This window comes from Lynx canadensis, chromosome B3, assembly GCF_007474595.2.
Source record: "Lynx canadensis isolate LIC74 chromosome B3, mLynCan4.pri.v2, whole genome shotgun sequence".
Classification (NCBI taxonomy): domain Eukaryota; kingdom Metazoa; phylum Chordata; class Mammalia; order Carnivora; family Felidae; genus Lynx; species Lynx canadensis.
Genome location: NC_044308.2, coordinates 38,590,485 through 38,613,411, shown reverse-complemented (window position 1 = coordinate 38,613,411; position 22,927 = coordinate 38,590,485). Strand labels below are relative to the sequence as shown.

Here is a 22,927-nt window from a genome sequence, read left to right as displayed (position 1 = left end):
ATCAAGCTGATAAACTCAGGCAGGAAAAACTCCAATCGGGTCTACCTACCATCTGGTCCTAACACTTGTAGCCTCATATTTGCCATGCCTCAGTCTTCCTTATTTTCTAGATTTTCATTTCCGTATCATTATTGGACATGTTCTTCTCAATCCTTGGACTCTCATCCACCAACTCAAAGGTGTCCTGTGAGTCCTCCCTAGGTGCTATGTGTTCCCCATGATAGTTTGCAAGTTTCTCTCCCACCAGTTGTTAAGGTACCAAGGAGCATTGGAACTTCCCTAGCACCCACGCAGGCCAGACAATATGTCAGCCTTTCATGTGATGCTTTAAGTATTAAAGTGACTCCTCAAAATATACATAAGCACATATAAAACTTTAAACATTTTACCAGAAGTGTACATTGCAGAACTAAACAGCAATGAGAAACTTTCACAAAGCCTTTAGAGGCAATTTGTAAGATTTGTATTTCTTTTTAAAAAAGACATTAATATTCATTATATTTTTACATCTTAAAAACACCCAATTGTGTGAAAAGGAAACATTCAATGGCACACTAGCAGCAGAAGGTGCTTATTAACTCCTAATCGTTTTCATGTCATATCTATATAAACACTAAAGGGAATAAATCAACTCAAATAAGAAACGAGTATAATTTTAATACCAGATTTTAAACAGGAATCTGTGAAAGTCTTACTACATGAGGATTTTCACACCAAGTAGACAAAACACATAGTAATCTAAAACTTAGAGGAAAGCAAGTTAACAGCTTTTCTCTTAGTTGAGGCCTGTCCAACTTCAGTGACATTCCCAGATAAAGCATAAAGTTACCACTATACATTTTAAAAGGATTGGTCCAGTTGTGTTTTCTCTATTTTTAATTCCTCCTCTTCATTTACAGCATTGGCAGCAGCATCATTGTGTGGACTGTCAAAAATGTCTTTGTCAAATCTGTTTGATGACTCCTCCTCTTGATCTTCCCCTGTATTAACCTCTTCAATGGTCTCTGCCCCGGGTGTGCTCGCTAACGAGTCTGAAAGAGAAATTACTCCTTCTAAGCACCTGATCCAATCTTACCTGATAAATACAAATCTCTCCACAAACTTACATCAGTGGAAATGAAATCCATGATCATTTTCCTAAAAACAGCCATTTTTATACATGTACAAAGTCTACTCAAAAAATGCAAGCCTTGAACTCAAACCTTGAATCACAGCCAAATGCAACTATTTTCATTCAAAAATCGTAACCACTAGACAATCGTTTTTAAAAAATCAAATGCTCCTTGCAACTCTTGATCTTGGGGTTGAGTTCAAGCCTCAGGCTGGGTGTAGACATTACTTAAAAATAAAATCTATTAAAAATAAAAATAAGGGGCGCCTGGGTGGCACAGTCGGTTAAGCGTCCGACTTCAGCCAGGTCACGATCTCGTGGTCCGGGAGTTCGAGCCCCGCGTCGGGCTCTGGGCTGATGGCTCAGAGCCTGGAGCCTGCTTCCGATTCTGTGTCTCCCTCTCTCTCTGCCCCTCCCCCGTTCATGCTCTGTCTCTCTCTGTCCCAAAAATAAATAAACGTTGAAAAAAAAAAAAATTAAAAAAAAAAAATAAATAAAATAAAAATAAAAACCAAATGCTCTAAACAGCTAAATGTCAAAGTGATCTCTAGCAAAGAAAATTTAGGATCCTTGTATCTATTTGGCCAAATTTTAAAGTCATATATTATAAATAGAAGATAAACCTTACAATGCTTATTGCCAGGTATCTTTGATAATGACAGCAAGGAACTGCCATCAGTGATAGTTGTATCTTCATGTAATTTTTCACCTGGTAGTAATAAAATACCCATTTGTAAAGCTGAAGATTAAATTCATTTTAATTGGAAAGAATGATAATGTAGTGACACAAATTTTCACTTGAGAGTTTTATTATCTTAGGTGAAACTTGTTTTATAACATGATGCCTTCAATACTTAACTGTAATTCTTATTTTCCCATTTCAAAAGGAAAACTACATTGGAAACTGAAAAAGATATATGTGATCCTCCTTCGTGCATTCAAAACCAATTTTCATTATTTTTAAATATAGTTTTGACAAACTTGGTTGTCTAAGTTTCCAAACCCACAGTATATTTTAAAAACAGCAAATTTTGGGGCGCTTGGGTGGCTCAGTCAATAAGCGTCCAACTCTTGGTTTTGGCTCAGGTCATGATCTCACATTTCGTGAGTTCGAGCCCCGCATCGGGGTCCACACTGACAGTGCGGAGCCCGTTTGGGATTCTTTCTCTCCCTCTCTGCCCCTCCCCCACTCACTCTGTCTCTCTCAAAATAAACTTTTTTTTTTTAAACACTTATTTATTATTGAGAGGCAGAGAGAGACAGAGCAAGAGTATGGGATGGGCAGAGAGAGGGGGAGACACAGAATCTGAAGCAGGCTCCAGGCTCTGAGCTGTCAGCGCAGAGCCGGGCGCGGGGCTTGAACCCACAAACCGCAAGATCATGACCTGAGCCAAAGTCAGACGCTTAACCAATTGAGCCACCCAGGCACCCTGCAAAATGAATAAACTTAAAAAAATAAATTAAATAAAAATAAAAAATTAAAACAGCAAAATTTAAGACAGTTTTAAAAAAGGGAATGCATCTGATAAGCAAACCGACAGCTAAGTGCCAAAATGCAATAAAAAGCAGTTAAGGACCTATTTACGTCATAGCAAATGGCTCTGAATCCTCAAAGGGTACAGAAGGCATTTTGTATGTTTAGGAAGGTACCATAATAATTAACGTTCGTAATTATGACCCTACAGATAAAATATGTGTCACATGCCTTAAGGAGTCAGGGAAGAATATATTTTTGAAAGATTCAGAATCAAGTTTAAGTGATTAAAATAATTGTTCAAGAGGTACTCAGCTATCCAGAAAACCATCCTGGACTCCATTTATTCTTTGAAGATTCCAAATAGCTCTCACATACATACACACACGCATTGCCTCTCTCTCTGATATACATAAACTTAATATACTGTATCAGATTTTTCTATTCCTAGAGGTATTTTATTTTGGAGGTAGTAGAGAAGTTAAAATTTCTAACATGTCCCTGATATATTAATGGTAGCACATAAAACCCAGCATAAAATTTACCATTTCCGAGGGACTGACTATTACTCAGTAGCTTTGCCTGCCTCCTTTCCAAGGCCAGTTGTTTATTTCTCTCAATTCTCTGTTGTTGTTCTTCCGTTAGGCTTCTACTTGACTCAGAAGCAAACTTCTCACTTTCCAATGAGCTTGTCAAAAAGGGATCTGATTCGGTAGCAGTTACATCATGTACATTATTTTCTCTTACTTCATCTAGAGTAGAAATCAAAGTTAGTACATCCATAGTTAGAAAAAGAGCTTACGCAGCTATTAGTTGAAAACCAGTTTAAAGTAACAAGATGCCAGATCTGAAGAAACAAATTTGTTTCTTAAAATTGTTCTGAGGTGTGAGAATATTACAAATACAGATTACCCTTGAACAACATAGTAGTTAGGAGCGCCAATAGACAGCCACAGTCAAAAATCCACATATAACTTTTGCCTCCCCCAAAACTTATCTGCTAATAGCCTACTGTTGAATACCAATAACATAAACAATTAACACATCTTGTCTATGTTATATGTATTACTCAATTTTTAAAGTAAGCTAGAGAAAAGACAATGTTATTAAAGGAAAGCATAAACAAGAGAAAATACATGTACAGTACTGAACCACAAAAATTCTGTAAGAGGAGGGAGCACCTGGGTGGCTCAGTCGTTACATGTCTGACTCTTGGTTTCGGCTTAGGTCCTGATCTCACGATTCATGGGTTTGAGCCCCGCATTGGACTCTGCACTGACAGTGAGGAGCCTGCTTGGGATTTTCTCTCTCACTGCCCCTCGCCTGCTCATGCTCACTCTCCCTCTCTCAACATAAATAAATAAACTTAAAAAAAAAGAAAAGAAATATAAATCTTTACAACAAAAGAACAATAAATTTTTAAAAAAGAGACCTTTTAAATCAAATGGTAATACTAGTTTAAAAATATGCAAGAAGACAAAGCAAAAGTTCTTAGTTATGATGAGAAAATATTTTCTGGTTGGGCTAATAAAAGAACTTAAAAGAATCCAAAGGATATTCTTGTTTTACATCTGACAAAAACAATTTAATAGCTTACTATAATGCCTGTATGATACACAGTAATTTTATGTTGGCTAATTTTTAAAAAATATTTATTTATTTTGAGAGTGAGAGAGAGAGAGAGCATGCGTGTGAGGGAGGGGCAGATAGAGGGAGAGAGAGAATCCCAAGTAGGCTCCTCATTGTCCATGCAGAGCCCAACCTGGGACTGGATCCCACAAACATGAAATCATGATCTGAATAGAAGTCAAGAGCCGGGCACTTAACCAACTGAGCCACCCAGGTGCCCCTAAGCTAATTTTTAATAGGGTAAATAAAACTCAGACACAAAGTGAAAAGGGAGGGGGTGCCTGGCTGGCTTAGTAAGTGGAGTGTGTAACTCTTGATCTCAGGGTTGTGAGTTTGAGACCCACACCGGGTGTAGAGATTACTTAAAAATAAAATCTTTCAGGGGCACCTGGGTGGCTCACTCAGTTGGGCATCTGACTCCGGCTCAGGTCATGATCTCACAGCTCATGGGTTCAAGCCCCATGTCGGGCTCTGTGCTGACAGCTCAGAGCCTGGAGCCTGCTTCGGATTCTGTGTCTCCCCCGCTCTCTCTGCCTCTCCCCTGCTTGTGCTCTGTCCCTCTCTCTCCCTAAAATAAATAAATATTAAAAAAAATTTTTTTTTTAATAAAATAAAATCTTCCAAGGGCGCCTAGGTGACTCAGTCAGTTAAGTGTCTGACTCTTGATTTCAGCTCAGGTCATGATCTCATGGTTGTGGGACTGAGCCCCACACTGGGCTCAGCATGGAATGTGGAATCTGCTTGGGATTCTCTCTTTCTCCCTCTCTCTCTGCCCCTCCCTACTTGTACTTGTTTGCTTTCTCTCTCTCAAAATAAATAAACTTTGAAAAAAAAATAAAATCTTTTTTAAAAAAAAATGAAAAGGAATAGAAATTTAGAGATCTATGAACATATTTCCACGTGAATTTAAAAAATAACTCAGGGGTGCCTGGGTGGCTCAGTCTGTTAAGCACCCGACTAATAATTCAGTGCTCTCTATATTAGTCTCAATAAATTCTTTTTTTTTTTTTTTAAGTTTACCTATTTATTTGGAAAGGGGGAAGGAGGAAGGGAGGGGGCAGAGAAAGAAAGAGACAGAGGGAGGGATAGAGAGAGAGAGAGGGAGAGAGAGAATCCCAAGCAGGCTCCAAGCTGTCAGTGCAAAGTCTGATGTGGGGCTCGAACTCACAAACTATGAGATCATGACCTGAGCTGAAATCAAGAGTCGGACACTTAACCAACTGAGCCACCCAGGTGCCCCTAGTCTTAATAAAGCTTTAAAGCCCTGTACACCAATAATCCTCAAAGTAGGATGCCCCTGAAATGATCCACAGTGGGATGGAAAGTAAATATTGTATCCTCCATTTATATTTCATTTAAGAATTAAGAAAAATTGTCATACTGAATTGAAGACAGGCAGTGACAAATTATCATTTATCCATATGACAAGCAGTTAGTTCCACCTGTAGAAGGGTAGGAGAGCTGGGCCCTTGCTCATGTTTTGAATTTCAGCATATTGTGACATAGAGCTGATTCTGATTGCCCAGTTAAGTAAACTGTCTAGTTTTAATACAAAATGTATAAGTGATAGCTTAAAAATATTTCTGCAAAATAATATGAAGAGAAGGTAGACAGAAGATAATAGATACAAGCAAGAACTAAGAAAACGGCAAAGCTGACATTTCACCTTCTCCCTACATCATTCACATCACAGGGTTAAAAAAAATAACGTCCTCTGATCTGACAAGTAGACAAAAAAAATTTCTATCAAGAAGACCATTTGAAATATGAATTTACATACATTGTGCCTTGAGGTATTAGCTAATGTAGTAAAAACCATCACAACAAGCATAACATTTTAGGACAAAGATAAACCTTTACAATTATTCCAGTGGTTTAAAATCATATGATATTTAATTTTACAATCCAAATCCCTTTTGAGGTTTCTTCGTTGACAGTGAAAGACAAAAAGCAATACACTTGACCTTCCAGACACAGAAAAAAAAAAAAAATGTGGCCAGAAACCAAAATCCATTCCTTTGTCAGGAAATATTGATGGAAGACAGATAGAAAACATTGCTAGAGAAGTTAAGAAACAAGTATTAGGACCAACTATGCAATTTTGGGATATCTAATATGCTTCACCATCCATGGCTTACAGGATTCCAAATTAATGATAATGAAATACATATCGAACTACTGTTTTGTGGGGTCATGAAAGGAAAGATCTCTTCAACAGTAAATGGCCTCTTTAATACAATGTTATGTGGAAAAACAACGGGAACATAATCACTGACGGAGCTTCAACTGATAAAAATGGGAGTAAAAAAATTAGAACCACACATGAAATTCACTCACTGCAACATTCATAGGCAAGCCACTGTGGCAAAGAAGCTAAAGACAAATATTCAATGTGCTACAGGATGCCATCATTTCGGCACACAACTACCAGATAAGCAAATATGCAATAATTATTAAAGGGAAGTAGTACTATGGGAAAAAAAGGATAGAGGAATCAGGACTGGGGGTGGGAGTACGATTTTAATAATGTGGCTGCAGAGACTTCACTGAGTTGACATCTGAGCAGTCTGAAGGAGGTAAGAGAGCCATGCAGACTTGGGGGCGGGAAAGACAGAGGACGTGTTCAAGGCAGAGTGTAAGAGTACAAAAGCCTTAAGACAAAAATGTGCCTAGCAGGTTGGAGGAACAGCTAGGAGGCAAGTGTTGTGGAAGCAGTGTGAGTGGGGAACTGTAAATGATACAGAGAGGCAAACGAGGTGGGGTAAGGAATAGATACTGTAGGGCCAAGTAGGACATTATAAGCATTTTGGCTTTTGCTTTGGATGAAATAAGGAGCCACTATAGGGCTTTGAGCAGAGGAGTGATAGGACTATATGTCTGTCAAAAATATAAAAATATAACCCCTGATTAAAAAAATTTTTTTAACTTTTTATTTATTATTGAGAGACAGAGCATGAGCATGGGAGGGGCAGAGAGAGGTGGAGACACAGAATCCGAAGAACGCTCCAGGCTCTGAGCTGTCAGCACAGAGCCCAACACGGGGCTCAAACTCACTAAATGTGAGATCATGACCTGGGCCGAAGTCGGTCACCCAACCGACTAAGCCACACAGGCGCCCCAACCCCTGGTTAATCTTTAAGAAAAATGATTGAAAAAAGGTAGATGACAATTTACTTGTAAACTTCGACCAAAAATCCTTGCATTAGTGAATGGGATTGGAAAAGGGATACCGAGAGTAGTGAAGTGCGGTGTGTGATACTCTATTTCCGTTTGGATGCATCTTAATAAGGTAAAACCAAGATTGGGTGGGAAAATACTGTATCTACACCCCACCTTCAAATCATCGATCAAGTATCAGCACAAGATTTTTGGAAAAAAAAAAAATCAGTAGAATATTCAATCATATTGTTCTCACTTTAAAACCTCATAATGATGTTTTGGTGAAAATAAAAATGTGCACTATTTACCATATCCATTTAACATGTATTATAAAAACAAATAAAATGCTCAAAACATGTACTGTTACAGTCCCTTAACCAAAAGATTTGGAATCTATCCTCTCAGGATACAAAGAAAACAGATACAACAAGGCTGTGTGACATAGGCCTCTTCTATGTACCCAGGATTTCAGCACGTCTGTAATTCCATGACTAGTCCTGTGTTAATTTATGCCTCTGCATGAGTCCCTCTCTTCAAAATCCCCTTTGCCTGGACTCTACTCCGTATCATTCAAAGGACTTGTGATACGTCCTCTGTGAATCTTTCCCCTCCCCTAGGTAAAATCAACTATGCTTTCCTTTGCACCCTACCCTGTGCCCTATTCATATTTCTAATTCTAGCACCTATCAGAACAGAGGTAGTGTTATATCTCACTCGTTCTCTAACCTGTCAGCCCATGAGCCAAGGGGTCTGAACTTATTCATCTTTATCCCTGAAACTTTAGCACACACTATGCAACTCAAAAAGTGCTGAACAAGCTAACCCAGTGGTATGTGCTGTGGAATATACTGTCGTTACTAATTCCTTTTTATTTACCAAATCCCATGCCACTGACACATACCATGTTACCAACATATTTACAAAAAAATTTTTTAATAGTTTTTATTTATTTTTGAAGGAGAGAGAGACAGAGCATGAGCAGGGGAGGAGCAGAGAGATGGAGACATAGAATTTGAAGCAGGCTCCAGGCTCTAAGCTGTCAGCACAGAGCCCGGTGTGGAGCTCGAACTCACCAACTGTGAGATCATGACCTGAGCCGAAATTGGATGCTTAACCAACTGAGCCACCCAGGCGCCCCGTTTTACCAAAATATTTAAATCTTGGATTATTTAAATCACAATCCTTCACATTTTTAAAAGCAGTTTATAAATAACTTTGCAGGATTCTAAATGCAGCCTGTATTTTCTACATCTATTAAAAGTTTAAAAGACAAAAATAAACAAACATGTATGGAGCCATCGCACAGAAAATCTGATAACTATACAGACCCTGTCGGCAGGAACCATATGTTTTGATGTGTGTGACTGCCTATGGTTGCATTGGACAACTAACAAATGCAATTGATACCAGGAACAGTCACATAGGTCTTACTAAAATCCTATAGACATCCTCCTTAACTTACAATGGGGTTACATCCTGATGGGCCCACTGTAAGTTGACAATATTTAAAGTCAAAACGGATTCAATATACCTACCCTACCTTAAACATGCTCAGAACATGCACACCAGCTTACAGTTAGGCAAAATCATGTAACACAAAGTTTATTTTATAATAAAGTGCTGAATATATCATGTAATTTATTGAATACTGTACTAAAGTAGAAAACAGAATGCCTGTCAGTGTATCGGTTGTTTACCCTCATGATCATGTGACTGACCGGGCAGTGTGGCCACCGTTGCTCAGCATCACGAGAGAGTGTCCTAGCACACACCACTAGCCCAGGAAAAAAATCAAAATCTGAAATTCTAAGTACGGCTTCTACTGAATGCCTATCACTTCTGTACCATCATACAGCTGAAAAATCATTTCAATCAAACCATTGTTAAGGACCATCTATGTATAGGATCTGTACTCTTAAGAGAAAAGTAAACTATTTCACCATCAAATTATTCTAATTCCCCAAAGCCCCTTCTTAGTTGTGTATATGTATATGAACACTCTATTTTGTCATTATTCTCATTAACAAGCACCACAAAGGATCAATGGGTCACCACCTGACTTCTCAAAAGCTCAAGTTCTGTGACGAAATATATTTTTACATCTCTTAATGGCACTGCAGTCATGTCTTTAAGAAACAAGTATTAAACAACACATACCAAGGCATCTTAATTCATTCCTATTTACTGTAATTATATACACAATATAGACGAAGAACTCAGTGCTTAATTTACCCATACCCCAACTAAATCTATTTCTAAAGCAATATTATATTAATAAACCTATATTCTTACCATTATTATTAATAAAATCTTCATGTAAAATAGGGAGGTCAAGTCGAATTCGTTTTAAACAAGTCTGAAAATAAAAGATATTTTTTCAATTCTTAGTTTCAAAAAGGGTGTTCTTCAAATAAGTACTATTAATTTCCTTTCTCTCTACCAAGAGAGATTTGAAAATGAAAATGCAAACAGCTACTTAGCCTCAACTGAATCCATACTTGGCAGGATTTAGCATTGTGAATGATATTCATAATCATCTCAACACCTACCTGAACTTCCTTTTTACTTCCCAGGTATTCAACTCTGTCAATAAAATCCTCAAATTGCAGTTTAGGGAATAGCCTATGTGCCCAATGCTCCATGTGTCTGATTAGCGTTTTCAAGTCTTCAGCCTGGCACATAAAAATAAAAATGCTAAATAGAAGATCCATTCTCACAACTGACCTTGTCAGCAGATTTTAGAACTGAATAGTAATGCCAAAGTCACTGGTGTCATTTTATATTTATATGGTTAAGAAACTTTTGAAGAAACTTTAAGAGAAATATTTATTGAGCTTAGAGAACTGCAGTCTGAAAGAGCACTAGATACATATTTAAAAAAAAAAAACCAGTATGAAACTTAATAAAAGTTAAAAGATAATCATGTGTCTTTTCAGAACTGTAAAGTAACATATGAAAATAAGCTTTAATAAAATATGTCAAGGTATCTTTTAGGAATAACTAAACAAAATGACAGGTCCCTAAATCATATATAGAAAACAAAGTATTGAGAATTCAGCACTGTGAAAATATATTCAGAAATCCCAAGGGCAAAGTACAAAGACTAGAAACAACAGTTTAAATGTTCTCAGAGCACACTACCTATATATGAAATTTCAATTTAACATTAAAAATTTTAAATGAAAATGAAAAACAAAGTTTAATAAACTGAACTAATGAATGACAAAATTCTAAATTCCTGGTTTTACTATAAAATATTTACTTCTTCTCGGGGCGCCTGGGTGGCGCAGTCGGTTAAGCGTCCGACTTCAGCCAGGTCACGATCTCGCGGTCCGTGAGTTCGAGCCCCGCGTCGGGCTCTGGGCTGATGGCTCAGAGCCTGGAGCCTGTTTCCGATTCTGTGTCTCCCACTCTCTCTGCCCCTCCCCCGTTCATGCTCTGTCTCTCTCTGTCGCAAAAATAAATAAACGTTGAAAAAAAAAAATTAAAATATTTACTTCTTCTCAACGTATATATATTTTTTTAACATTTATTTATTTTTGAGAGAGAGAGAGACAGGCAGACAATCCGAAGCAGGCTCCAGGCTCTGAGCTGTCAGCACACAGCCCAACGCGGGGCTCGAACTCACAAAACCATGACCCAAGCTGGAGTCAGATGCTTAACCGACTGAGCCACCCAGGTGCCCCGATAGTATTTTTTTTTTAATTTTTTTTAACATTTATTTATTATTGAGAGACAGAGAGACACAGAGCATGAGCAGGGAAGGGGCCAAGACATGGAGAGACAAAGAATCTGAAGTAGGCTCCAGGCTCCGAGCTGTCAGCACAGAGCCCGATGCGGGGCTCAAACTCACAAACCCAGATGCCCCATCCAACAGTATTTTAAAATAAAGTAGTCAGGGGTGCCCGGGTGGCTCAGTCGGTTAGGCGTCTGACTTCAGCTCGGGTCATGGGTTTGAGCCCCGCATCAGGCTCTGTTTTTTTTTTTATGCTTATTTATTTTTATTATATTATTCATTATGTCTAATTTATTATTATGTATACATTTATATAATTACATTATATATTATACATTATATATAATTGTATTATATATTTACAGTATAGACTATTTATATATTTAACATTATTAATATTTGTTATAATTTGTTTATTTATAATTATATTAATAATTATTATTGTAAATAATTTATTTATATTTATTTTTGAGAGAGAGAGAGACAGAGCGTGAACGGGGAAAGCAGCAGAGAGAGAGGGAAGACAGGATCTGAAGCAGGCTCCAGGCTCTGGGCTGTCAGCACAGAGCCCGACGCGGGGCTTAAACTCACAAACCGTGAGATCATGACCCAAGCTGAAGTCGGTCGCTTAACCGACTGAGCCACCCAGGTGCCCCCCACAAAAAAATTTTTTAATAAAAAAAAAAAAAAAAAAAAAAAAAAAAAAGAGTAGTCAAAAGCACAGGCTCCGGGTCAGACTGCATAGATTCAAATCTCAATTCTACCACCCCTAGGTAAAAATCAACTATGCTCTCCTCTGCACCCTACCCTGTGTGACTTTAAACAAATCACTTTACCTCTATGCCTTCTTCTTCATGTATAAAATAAGAATAATATTATACACACTTTGTAGGGTTATGAGGAATAAGTGATACAAGTAAAGTGCCTGACATAAAGTATGCACTCAGATACTGGCTATTATTGTTGTTATGTCATCTTGTCTAAGAAGCCAGTGGTCAAGCCTACCAGTCACTAAACATGTAATACTACGAGCATGTGTTATCCTTCTCATTCTGATAATAAATATAAAAGGTTTCTTTTAATCCAATCACCTAAGATTATTTTCCAATTGTTGGGTGTAGCTGGTCAGTCACCTCACAATGTCATGTTAGACGGAAGGGTCACAAGAAGAGAAACACCCAAATACAGTAGGATGTCCTAAGTCATACACGGAGAAAAAAGCAGTAAGAACTCAACTTTGTGAGAAAATAAGAATTTCCAACGGCAAAGTACAGAAGACTAAATAGCATAAACTCTCAAAGCCTACCCTCACTCAGTGAAAAAACACAAAATTTTTATCCTTCATATACTCATTTACGCTAAAAAAGTACTTATTATGAAAATGATGAAGACTTCATTAAATTCAAAGCACCAATTCATCATTACAACCCAAAAATTTCAACAAGGGCAATGATAGGTATGGTTTTAAGGTTTTGGTGGGATTTTTTTTGGTTTCTTTTTTTTTTTTTTTTCCAAGTAAACGTGAGACTCACAACCCCAAGATCGCTTCCCATGCTTCACTGACTGAGCCAGCCAGGTGTCCTTCTCTCTTTTTTTTTTTTTTTTTTGAGATGGGTATGGTTTTATTATTATTTTTTTGAGAGTGTTTGCACCACACATTCATGAGGGTGAGGGAGGGGCAGAGTGGGAGAGGGACGGAGGGAGAGGGAGAGGGTGTGAGAGAGAGACAGAATCCTAAGCAGGCCCCAAGCCCAGCACAGAGCCCTATGCAGGGCTCAATACCCCAACCATGAGATTATGACCTGAGCCGAAATCAAGAACTGGAAGCTTAACCAACTGAGACACCCAGGCACCCCCATCCTTTTTTTGAGATGGGTATGTTTTAAAATATCCTGATTTAGGGGGGCCTGGGTGGCTCAGTCAGTTAAGCGTGTGACTTGGGCTCACAACACGACCATGCATCTTGTGAGTTAGAGCCCCACACTGGATTCTCTGCTGTCGGTGCAGAGCCAGCTCTGGATCCTGTCTCCCTCTCTCTCTGCCCCTCCCTCACTGGCACTCCCTCTCTCAGAAATAAACATTTAAAAAAGATAAAATATCCTGATTTACATTTAGTTTTGTGCCAAAATAGGACACAGACTTCTACTCTCTCTTCCTATCCACTGAAGCTGAGCAAAGGTACAATTTTTCAGCCTCCCAGGTTTGAAATCTTGGGATTTTTAATTTTTAACTGAATTTATTTTTCATTGTTTATTTATTTTGAGAGAGAGAGCAAGAGAGTACAAGAGCAGGAGAGGGGGAGAGAGACTCCCAAGCACGTTCCATGCTGTCAGCGCAGAGCCAGAAGTGGGGCTTGATCTCATGAACAGAGAGATCATGACCCAAGCGGAAATCAAGAGTCAGATACTTGACTGATTGAGACACCCAGGTGCCCTGTTTTTAACTGAATTTAATTTTATTTTTCAAAGTGAGCTCTATGCTCAAGGTGGAATTTGAACTCATGACCCCAAGATCAAGAGTCACACTCTCTACAGACTGAACCAGTCAGACACCCTTCTTGGGACTTTTTTTAAGTTTTTTTAAATGTTTATTTACTTTGGGGGGGGGGGGGGGGGGGCAGAGAGAGAGGGAGACACAATCCGAAGCAGTCTTCAGGCTCTGAGCTGTCAGCACAGAGCCCGACGAGGGCCTCGAACTCATGGACCACGAGATCATGGCCTGAGCTGAAGTCACTTATTCAACCAACTGAGCCACCCAGGCACCCCGAGACTATTTTTGACTCCCTTTTTTTTTTTTATCTCCTTTTATCCAATTGTCTAAGTACCATATGTTGTTTCTCTCTCTACTACTGCCCTATCAGGCTATCTTTACCTTATTCATCATCAACTTGATAGTGCAACAGCTGCCTCCTTCCAGCCTCTTCCTCTTTCCGATTATCCTGCATACCACACCAAGACGGTGCTCACTGTTGTATTAACATTACTCTAGCTGGGCTATGAAAGGGGAAGTCTAAGCTCTGCCTTTAACTATTGGCAATGGACACTTAAAACTCTAATAAAACTCCATTTCCTTAATAACTAGATAATAGAACCAATACCTACCCCAACAGGTTGAGAATTAAAGAATATATTTGAAAATACTTCATAAACTACAAAGCTTTACAAAGATATCTGCAAAAAATCGTATCTATACTGTACATGATTCAGAGAGAAGAGACTTTTGGGGCACCTGGGTGGCTCAGTCAGTTAAGCATCCGACTTTGGCTCAGGGCATGATCTCATGGATTCAAGCCCCACACTGGGCTCTGTGCTGGCAGTGCAGAGCCTGCTTGGGATTCTCTCAAAATAAATAAACTTAAAAAAAAAAAAGATAAGAGACTTTTTTCTAATTTTTTAATATTTTATTTATTTTTGAGAGAGCGAGCGCATGCGAGCCTAAGAGGGACAGTGGGGGGAGGGGGTGCAGACACAGAATCTGAAGCAGGCCCCAGGCTCTGATCTGTCAGCACACAGCCCAGTGTGGGGCTTGAATCCACAAACCATGAGATCATGACTTGAGCTGAAGTCGGACCCTTAACCAACCAAGCCACCCAGGCGCCCCAGGAGACTTTTTAAACGTACATTTGGACAGTGATCGACAGTTCTTAAATGTCTTCATTTTTCAACAACTTAACTGATGCCTACTATGAATCAGACACATATGACAAGATAAGTATCATATCTTAGGGACATGTAAGTGATTGATACAGGTAAAGTCCTTGCTCTCCTGAAACCTAAAATTTATCTTTAATGTAGACTAAGTAAATTATATTCCTAGAAATTATAAAGTATAAAATCAGAGCTTACAGACTTAGAGATGATTTTCCTAAAGCCATACAAGGGCACAAATTAGACTGTAAGACAGGTTTCTGATTCTTCAAGCAGTGCCCTTTCCACTACATCTCAGTTTCCCAAGAGATACAATGAATGATAGTATCTGTGGCACATTCTAAGACTCCTCAGAACATGGTAATGGGCCCAGTTTTACCAGTATTTGAAAAAACAAAGGTCTAAAACAAAAATCAGACATTTCTTACCTCATAGCCTTTACCTTTGAATTTTGCCTTATCAAACACGTGCCGTAATGCCGGAAGCCCTCTCTCTGAAATTAATCTGTAGAGAGAAATAGGTTTTGAATTTCCAGTTTGCTAGAGCCATCAAGGAGAAAAAGCAAAACCGTAAGAAAAAAAAATATTATCTGAACTGAAAAAATATGTCTTTAGAAATAACTGATCCCCCAATCAGCCCATAAAAGTTGGTGCTTTTTTCCAAATGTTTATTTGTTTTTGAGAGAGAGCGCAAGCCAGGGAGGGGCAGAGAGAGAGGGGGACAGAGGATCAGAAGCAGGCTCTGGGCTGACAGCAGCGAGCCTGATGCAGGGCTTGAACCCATAAACTGTGAGATCACGACCTGAGCCGAAGTCAGACGGTCAACTGACTGAGCCACCCAGGTGCCCCCTAAAAGTTTTTAATATAAGGGGGGAAAAAAAATGTAAAGAAAAAGTATAAATGTTTAAGGAAATAGTCAATGTACCTCTGAGCATCCAGCCTGGGTATATTCCGTTTAACTGTTCTCTTTGGAGGTACAGGCACAGGTGCTCCTCTCCCTAACTCTGGTGAAATATATTAAGATTTAATATTACTTAAATAATTTAAGTCTCATTTACAAAATGTCTCATTTCTATGCTGATAGATGGATAACAGAACGTGGGCACTCTTTTGGAACTCCATACAGACCTTCATCAGGTTCAGCTCCCTCACCATCTTCTCTCTGTGGAGATGCTGGAGGTGGGAAAGGAGGAAAAGTTTCATCTTCCACATGCTCATAATCTGGTAGGTCAATCAAGCCATTCTGTGGTTCCAGCATCTTTTCTTCTACAAGAAAAAATAAACATGTTTATTCATCCAAGTAATCTATTATACAGTTAAGTTCTACCTGCAGCAAAATGCACGTGTTTCAGTCAGTTAAACCACATTTCAAACTCGTATCATGAAAAGAATAGAAAGTGGTTATAGGAAAAATAGAACTGGGTTAGAAATCAAAACCGGGGCACCTGGGTGGCTCAGTCGGTTAAATGTCTGACTTCCACTCAGGTCATGATCTCATGGTTCATGAGTTCAAGCCCTGCGTCGGGCTCTGTGCTGAGGGCCCAGAGCCTAGAGCCTGCTTCAGATTCTGTCTCCCTCTCTCTGTGCCCCTCCCCCACTCCATCTCTCTCTGTCTCTCAAAAATGAATAAACATTAATAAATAAATAAATAAATAAAAACTAAGGTTTAAAAAAAAAATTTTTTTTTAACGTTTATTTTTGAAAGAGACAGAGTGCAAGCCTGATGCGGGGCTCAAACTCACGAACTGCGAGATCATGACCTGAGCCAAAGTCGGACGCTTAACCAACTGAGGCACCCAGGAGCCCCAAAACTGAGTTCTAATGTAGACCCTACCGCTCAATAACTGCATGGTTTCCAGCAAATCATTTTACCTCAACTGTTGAGTCTCCCTTATCATAAAAAGATGATTTTGACTTTTCAGAGGGTTTCAAACTGTGGTCCAAATGGATATGAAATCGGCAGGGTTCAGATACCTCGCCCCCACTTCAACCAGAGCAGCTTTTTAAAAAACCTGTTTACATACTGGTCTTCTAGGTAAGGTTTCCTTTGAAAGAAGAGAAATAAATAATCCTCAGGTTGATAACTTGAAAGAATGTTTTTCAGTACCATCTAACTTGACCCCTCAGCAACATCTCACACTTTTGATCAGTTCCTTTTTCTGGAAAAGTGTTTTCATTGACTTCTGAAACACAGTACTCACCTGGTTTTCCTCCCTCTCTGGACAGTCCTCCTGGATTCATCTTCCCCTAACCTGGTCAGTAAGCATTCAAGGCTCCATCCAAGCCTCTTCACTCATTTATGCACATTGCTTTAATAATCATTTGTAGATGGCTAATTTTTAATTTTTTTAACATTTATTTATTTTTGAGAGAGAGAGCATGAGCGAGCACGAGTGGGGGGGGGGTGGGCGGAGAGAGGGAGACACAGAATCTGAAGCAGGCTCCAGGCTCTGAGCTGTCAGCACAGAGCCTGACGCGGGGCTTGAACTCAAGGGCTGAGAGATCATGACCTGAGCTGAAGTCCGACGCTTAACCAACTGAGCCACCCAGGGGCCCTAGATGGTTAATTTCTTATCTCTCTACCCTAGGCGTCAAATCTGAGCTCCAGATCCCTACTTCTCATTTTACAGCTCTTAAATTTCTCAAAAGCACCTACAACTTACCATGTACAAACCAAACTTGTAAATTTTCCCAGTTCAGGGAATGACACCTATTCAGGTATGCAAATAAGAAACTTGTAAGTCACCTTTGATACTTCCTTCCCCCATCCTACATATCCTGTCCATTTTTCTTCCTAAACATCCGTTCAGTCTTCCCATTTCTCCCTACCTCCACAACTGCTTCCCACATTTCTTGCTTGGGTTATTCGATTACTCATAACTGCTTTGGCCTTTTTCAAACCATTCTCCCTATTACACCTAGGTTGAAGCTCTGAAAACGTAAAGCCAGTCACATGATCGCTTGGCTTAAATACTTAAATAGCTTCCTGCTGCGCTGAAGCTAATGATAAAACTCCAAGCCCCTGGGTTGGCACCTTCCTACTTCTCCGGCCTCACTTCTTACCGCTCTGCATGCTCTTTTCTTTCAGTCCCTTAAAAGAGCCATATCCCTCAGGTCACAAGTCCTTTGCTAAGGCTGCTTCCTATCTAGAAGGCTCTTCCCAGACTCCTTATCTCTTTCAGATCTCAATTATCACCTCCTCAGATAAATCTACCCCAATTTCCCGGAATTAAATCCTCCTATAATAAGCATTCAAAATGTCACATGCCACGTGCTGCACCATTGTATCCCCAAAGCTGGTATACAGCAGGTGCTCCATATTTACTGAAGGAATAAAGTTTCCAAAGCTTCCCTCAAACCGTAAAACCAGCGGAGCTACAGGATCCCTAAAGTCTCTCCAATTCTAAATTTCAATGACCACAAACACATAAAAACAAAACAACGTATAACGTTCAATAACCACAGATTTTCAAAACTGGAAAGGCAGTTAGAGGTCATGTAATCTAAAGTAGCTTCCTACCCACAATAAATCTATTCAAGTTAAGTTCAATTCTAGTTAATTTTCTCTAGGAAGAAATGGGGTTCACACCTTTGAGATCAACAGGGAACTCTGAGTTTGATGGCAGGGCACAAACTATATTAAGTGTAGCAAGAAGCAATGTTAATTGCTTGTTCATTAATATCCAAACTACAATTCGTTCCCAGGCCCATAGGGCTCCAATGTCTAACTTCATCCAAGTTATCAAAACAGTAGAACGTGACGAAAGGGGAGTCCCACCAGACTGACTCAATGTCCTCCTTTGCTAACCACCCTAAAAACACTAAATTTTCCATCCCACCCCTCTTCTCCATCCTTCCCATCCCCGCTCCGCTAGTCTCACTTCAGTTCCATTCATGCATTCATTGCGCATCCATTCCACATTTCACAGGACGCATCCTACGTTTAGAAACCCCTGGACAGCAAGTAGCTGGCGGCCTAAAGATCGATCTGATGCACGTTCCCTCCCGCCAGAAAACGGGGTTTAACCACAAGCCGACCCGAAACGGAAACAAGTAAATGCGCCCGCCCTCCTCACCACCAGGTCGTGGGCTCTCAGTCCCGCTCAGCCCAGGTCCGTATCACAGCCTCCACACTCCCTCCCCGCGACCCCCCAAGCACCCCAGCGCCTCCACCTGCCTCGCTAGGCCGCCGCTTCCCCCAGGCCCTTCCCACGCCTTTAAGCCCGCTCTCACCTTCTAACGCACGGCTGTGGCCACGGCGCGGTGCTTGGCGCAGCTGCCAAACCGCGTTGATCGCGAGACTCTGAAGATTTCCCCCCCCCCCCCCGCGAGAAGAGGCCTTGGCGTTTGGCGCCAAATCTGCGCAGGGTTCGGGCGGAGCCTAAAGGACCCACCTCCTCCAGGCCCCGCCCACCCATGTCCGTCCCCGCCTTTCCTGGGTCCCGCCCTTCCACCGCTTCCGCCCCTCCTTAATTCCTCACGGGAAATGAAATTTATTTGCATAAAGCTCATTGTGTTATGCTCTAAGCACTTTAGACTTTGGAGAAAGGCCTCAGTTTTCTAGAAAACTGGCTTGTGGATGGAGTAGAAAAAAATAGAGGCAAAAGAATTTAATGAAAAACTTCTGATTGTTCAGAGTTAGTAACAATTGCTTGAACACTGAGTTTTACTGTTTATTGAATAATGAGCTGAGAAAAGAGGTGATAGAGTGTTAGAGTCATGTAGGCACAAAAATGTCAAAAATATGTCACTGTATATATATAAATTTTTTTTTTAAGACAGTTCAGGGATGTCTGGCTGGCTCAGTAGATAGAACTGGCGACGTCTTGATCTCAGGGTTGTGAGTTCCAGCCACACTTGGGTGTAGAGATGACTTAGAAAAAAAAAAGTGAATCCAAATGTCTTCAAATTTGCTTATAATACTTGTGGGGATGGTAACTGGGAATATAGGAGGAGGTGGGATGGGGACTCACCTCTATACCTTTTTTATTTTTTTTAAGAAAGTTTTACCCCATGGCGGGGTTTGAACTCGTGACCCTCAGAATCAGAGTCACTTGCTCTACCAACTAACTGAGCCAGCTAGGTAACCCTATACCTTTTTTTTTTTTTTTAATTTATTTATTTTTGAGAGAGAGAGAAAGAGGGAGACATTGTGTGAGCTGAGAAGGGACAGAGAGAGAGAGAGAGAGAGAGAGAGGGAGACACAGAATCCGAAGCAGGCTCCAGGCTCCGAGCTGTCAGCACAGAGCCCCTTCTGGGGCTCCAGCCAACCAACCATTGAGATCGTGACCTGAGCAGAAGTCCGGTGCTCAACCGCGCTCCGCCCCATACCATTTTTAAACATTTAAATACATTATGCAAAAAACAAAACAAAACAAAACAAAACAAAAACCCTAAAAGAAGTTATCTGTGGCAAATATGGCATTAAGATTTGACAAACCACAAAGATGGGTAGCGTTTGCAACATTATTCTACTTTGCTATAACTTGAAATATTTTGTTAAAATTATAAAAGAATAGGGACGCCTGGCTGGCTCAGTTGGTGGAGCATACAACTCTTGACCTCCGAGTTGTAAGTTTGAGCCCCACGTTGGGTGTAGAGATTACTTAAAAATAAACTCTTTTTAAAAAATTATAAAAGAATAAATCAAGTGTGTGAGAATAGGATAAACTAAATTGCAAGCAAGCTGTATTATCTAAAATTGTGTATGCAAATATGTATATGTACCACTTTCCTTGATTTTATGATTTTATTTCTATACATAAATATTTTACATAAAAATATGTATAAAATACATTTATCTATATCTATACATGTAAGATAACATTTATTAATATTAAGGAATTGAGAAAATTAATGTTAGGGCCCCTAGCTGGCTCAGTGAGTAGAGCATGTGACTCTTGATCTCAGGGGTTGTAAGTTTGAGCCCCATGTTGGAAGTAGAAATTACTTAAAAATAAAACCTTTAGGTGTGCCTATATGGCTCAGTCAGTTAAATGTCTGAGTTCGACTCAGGTCATGATCTCATGGTTTGTGAGTTCAAGCCCCACATCCAGCTTGCACTGACAGTGGAGAGCCCACTTGGGATTCTCTCCCTCTCTCTCTCTCTCTCTCTCTCTCGCTCTCTCGCTCTCTCGCTCTTGCTCTCTCTCTGCTCTTCCCTGACTTGTGTGAGTGCGTGCACTCTTTCTCTCTCTCAAACTAAATGAATAAACTTTAAAAAATAAAATAAAACCTTTTTGAAAAGAAAGAAAATTAACATTAATTTGAATAGGAAATATGTCGACTTCAATAGTCTGAAAAACTGAGGCAAGGAGCATTCTTCCAATTATCCAGGTAACAGCCTATATTCTCCACTAATAAAGTAAATGTAAAAGCACTTTGAGAAATTGAAAAGTTATACTGCTCCCTTCACCCACACCCACACAGAAAAACCCAGCCCAGAGGCTCTGAGGGTTTGAATCTCAGTTCCATCATTTACTACTTGGTGACCTTTTGTGCTTCAGTTTTCTCATTATTAATAACAGTACCTCCTGGATAGGGTTATGGGGAGCATTAAATTATAGTACTTAATGTTACCTGTTATTATCTATATAATTTTTAGAATGTTTGACCTTTTGAGAAAATGTAAAGACTTTGGTAAGTAATTGTGGGCCCATGTGAATATAACTACCACAGTTATAAAGCACTGACATACTATTATCAAAGGTAATCGTCTCTTTTGTTCATATGTGAGGAATAGTACAAATATATTTTTCAGGGGCGCCTGGGTGGCTCAGTAGGTTAAGCGTCTGATGTCAGCTCAGGTCACAATGTCACTGTTCGTGGGTTTGAGCCCCAGGTCAGGCTCTGTGCTGACAGCTCAGAGCCTGGAGCCTGCTTCAGATTCTGTGTCTCCCTCTCTCTCTGACCCTCCCCTCCTTGCACTCTGTCTCTCTCTCTCTCTCTCTTAAAAATAAATAAACATTAAAAATATTTTTTCCATAGCAGTTTCACCAGGGATATAAAGATAGCTTTCCCATGCACTATGTCAATAACCGTCTCTTAAAACAATTGTTTTTTGAAGTGAATAGTATTAAAAAAATAGACTGTGAAAAGCCAAAGATTGAGTATAGAGTGTAAAAGGGTTTTTTTGGCAAGCAGAGAACACACTCAGCCCAGAGATGAGGTTTGGAAAAAAGAGAAATGGAGTATATCTTTTACAACCAAAAGACCATGAACTATTTTTTTCTCACAGTAAAAAAAAAAAAAAAAAAAAAAAAAAAACACAAAAAAACGAAGTCTCTGCTTCTTGTTGATTGGTTGGTATTATTTGGGCTTATCAGTTAGGTGAGTGGTGGGCTGGCTGCTGTGGTCTGCTGTGTATTTGAGGACTACATCTCAAGACTGTGGCATCTATTTGACTCTGTCTTGTACATGACATGTCCGAGTTGGGATCCTATCACCCAACCAGGTCTATAACAGCATTAGCAATCGAGGTGGCCAGGCCAGGAAAAATACATTCGGATCTGATTCAGCTACAAATAACAGGAAAAAATCCTAAAATACGCTAAAATACCAATAAACAAAATAGAAAGCTTACTTGTTTCTCATGTATAAGAAATCTTGAAGTGATGAGTCCACAGTTGGCATGGTGCTCCTTGGTGTTAAGAATCCAGACTCCTGTCTTCTTGCTTTACCACGGAAGCATCTCATTCTCAAGTTCACCTCATTGTCCAAGATGGCTTTTAGAGCTCCAACTGCATTTCAATCAGCAGGAAAGAGGGAAAAACAGCCCATTTTTAGAAAAATTCCCAGAAGTTGCATACAATTCTGGTTACATTCCATTAGGCAGAGTGCGATCACATGGCCACACACAGCTGCAAAGGAGACTGGGAATAAAGTCTTTATTCTTGGTGGTCATGGCTCAGTAAAAAAATCAGGGTTTCTATTACTGTGGGAGAAGGGGTGAAAAGGTGTCGGGGGACATAGCAGACTGCTTCAAATAACCAACGAGAAATAAGAAACCAATAATTAATTTTTCACATCTACAATTATGGAGTGTTCCGCAAAATATTAAGAGTGTGAATAACTTGTACTTTCACAATAGTGCACGCAAGCAGCTTTTAGCACAAGAAGAATATTACATCACTGTATATTGTGTTATGCCTTTTTGGAATCTTTCCTAGACTA

At 39.7% G+C, this 22,927-nt stretch overlaps 1 protein-coding gene and 1 non-coding gene across 5 annotated transcripts; both read right to left on the bottom strand.

Annotated features, from left to right (window-relative positions):
* Positions 1-637: 637 nt before the first annotated feature.
* Positions 638-22,437, bottom strand: TIPIN (TIMELESS interacting protein). 4 transcript variants are annotated; one of them, XM_030317878.2, is made up of 8 exons: positions 22,338-22,437; positions 15,884-16,021; positions 15,681-15,759; positions 15,185-15,260; positions 9,923-10,045; positions 9,666-9,729; positions 3,131-3,337; positions 638-1,031 (listed from the first exon to the last, which is right to left on the bottom strand). In XM_030317878.2, exons 2-8 carry the CDS (start codon positions 16,011-16,013, stop codon positions 841-843), a joined length of 870 nt encoding a protein of 289 aa, XP_030173738.1. In that variant the 5' UTR covers positions 16,014-16,021; positions 22,338-22,437; the 3' UTR covers positions 638-840. The 4 variants fall into 4 exon arrangements, with proteins under 4 accessions (XP_030173738.1, XP_030173737.1, XP_030173735.1 ...); XM_030317877.1 differs by lacking the exon at positions 22,338-22,437 and adding an exon at positions 18,992-19,049 and having other exon boundaries at positions 15,884-16,023; XM_030317875.2 differs by lacking the exon at positions 22,338-22,437 and adding an exon at positions 16,957-17,088.
* LOC115517525 lies at positions 8,658-8,793 on the bottom strand. The gene has a single exon (XR_003969966.1).
* Positions 22,438-22,927: the final 490 nt, after the last annotated feature.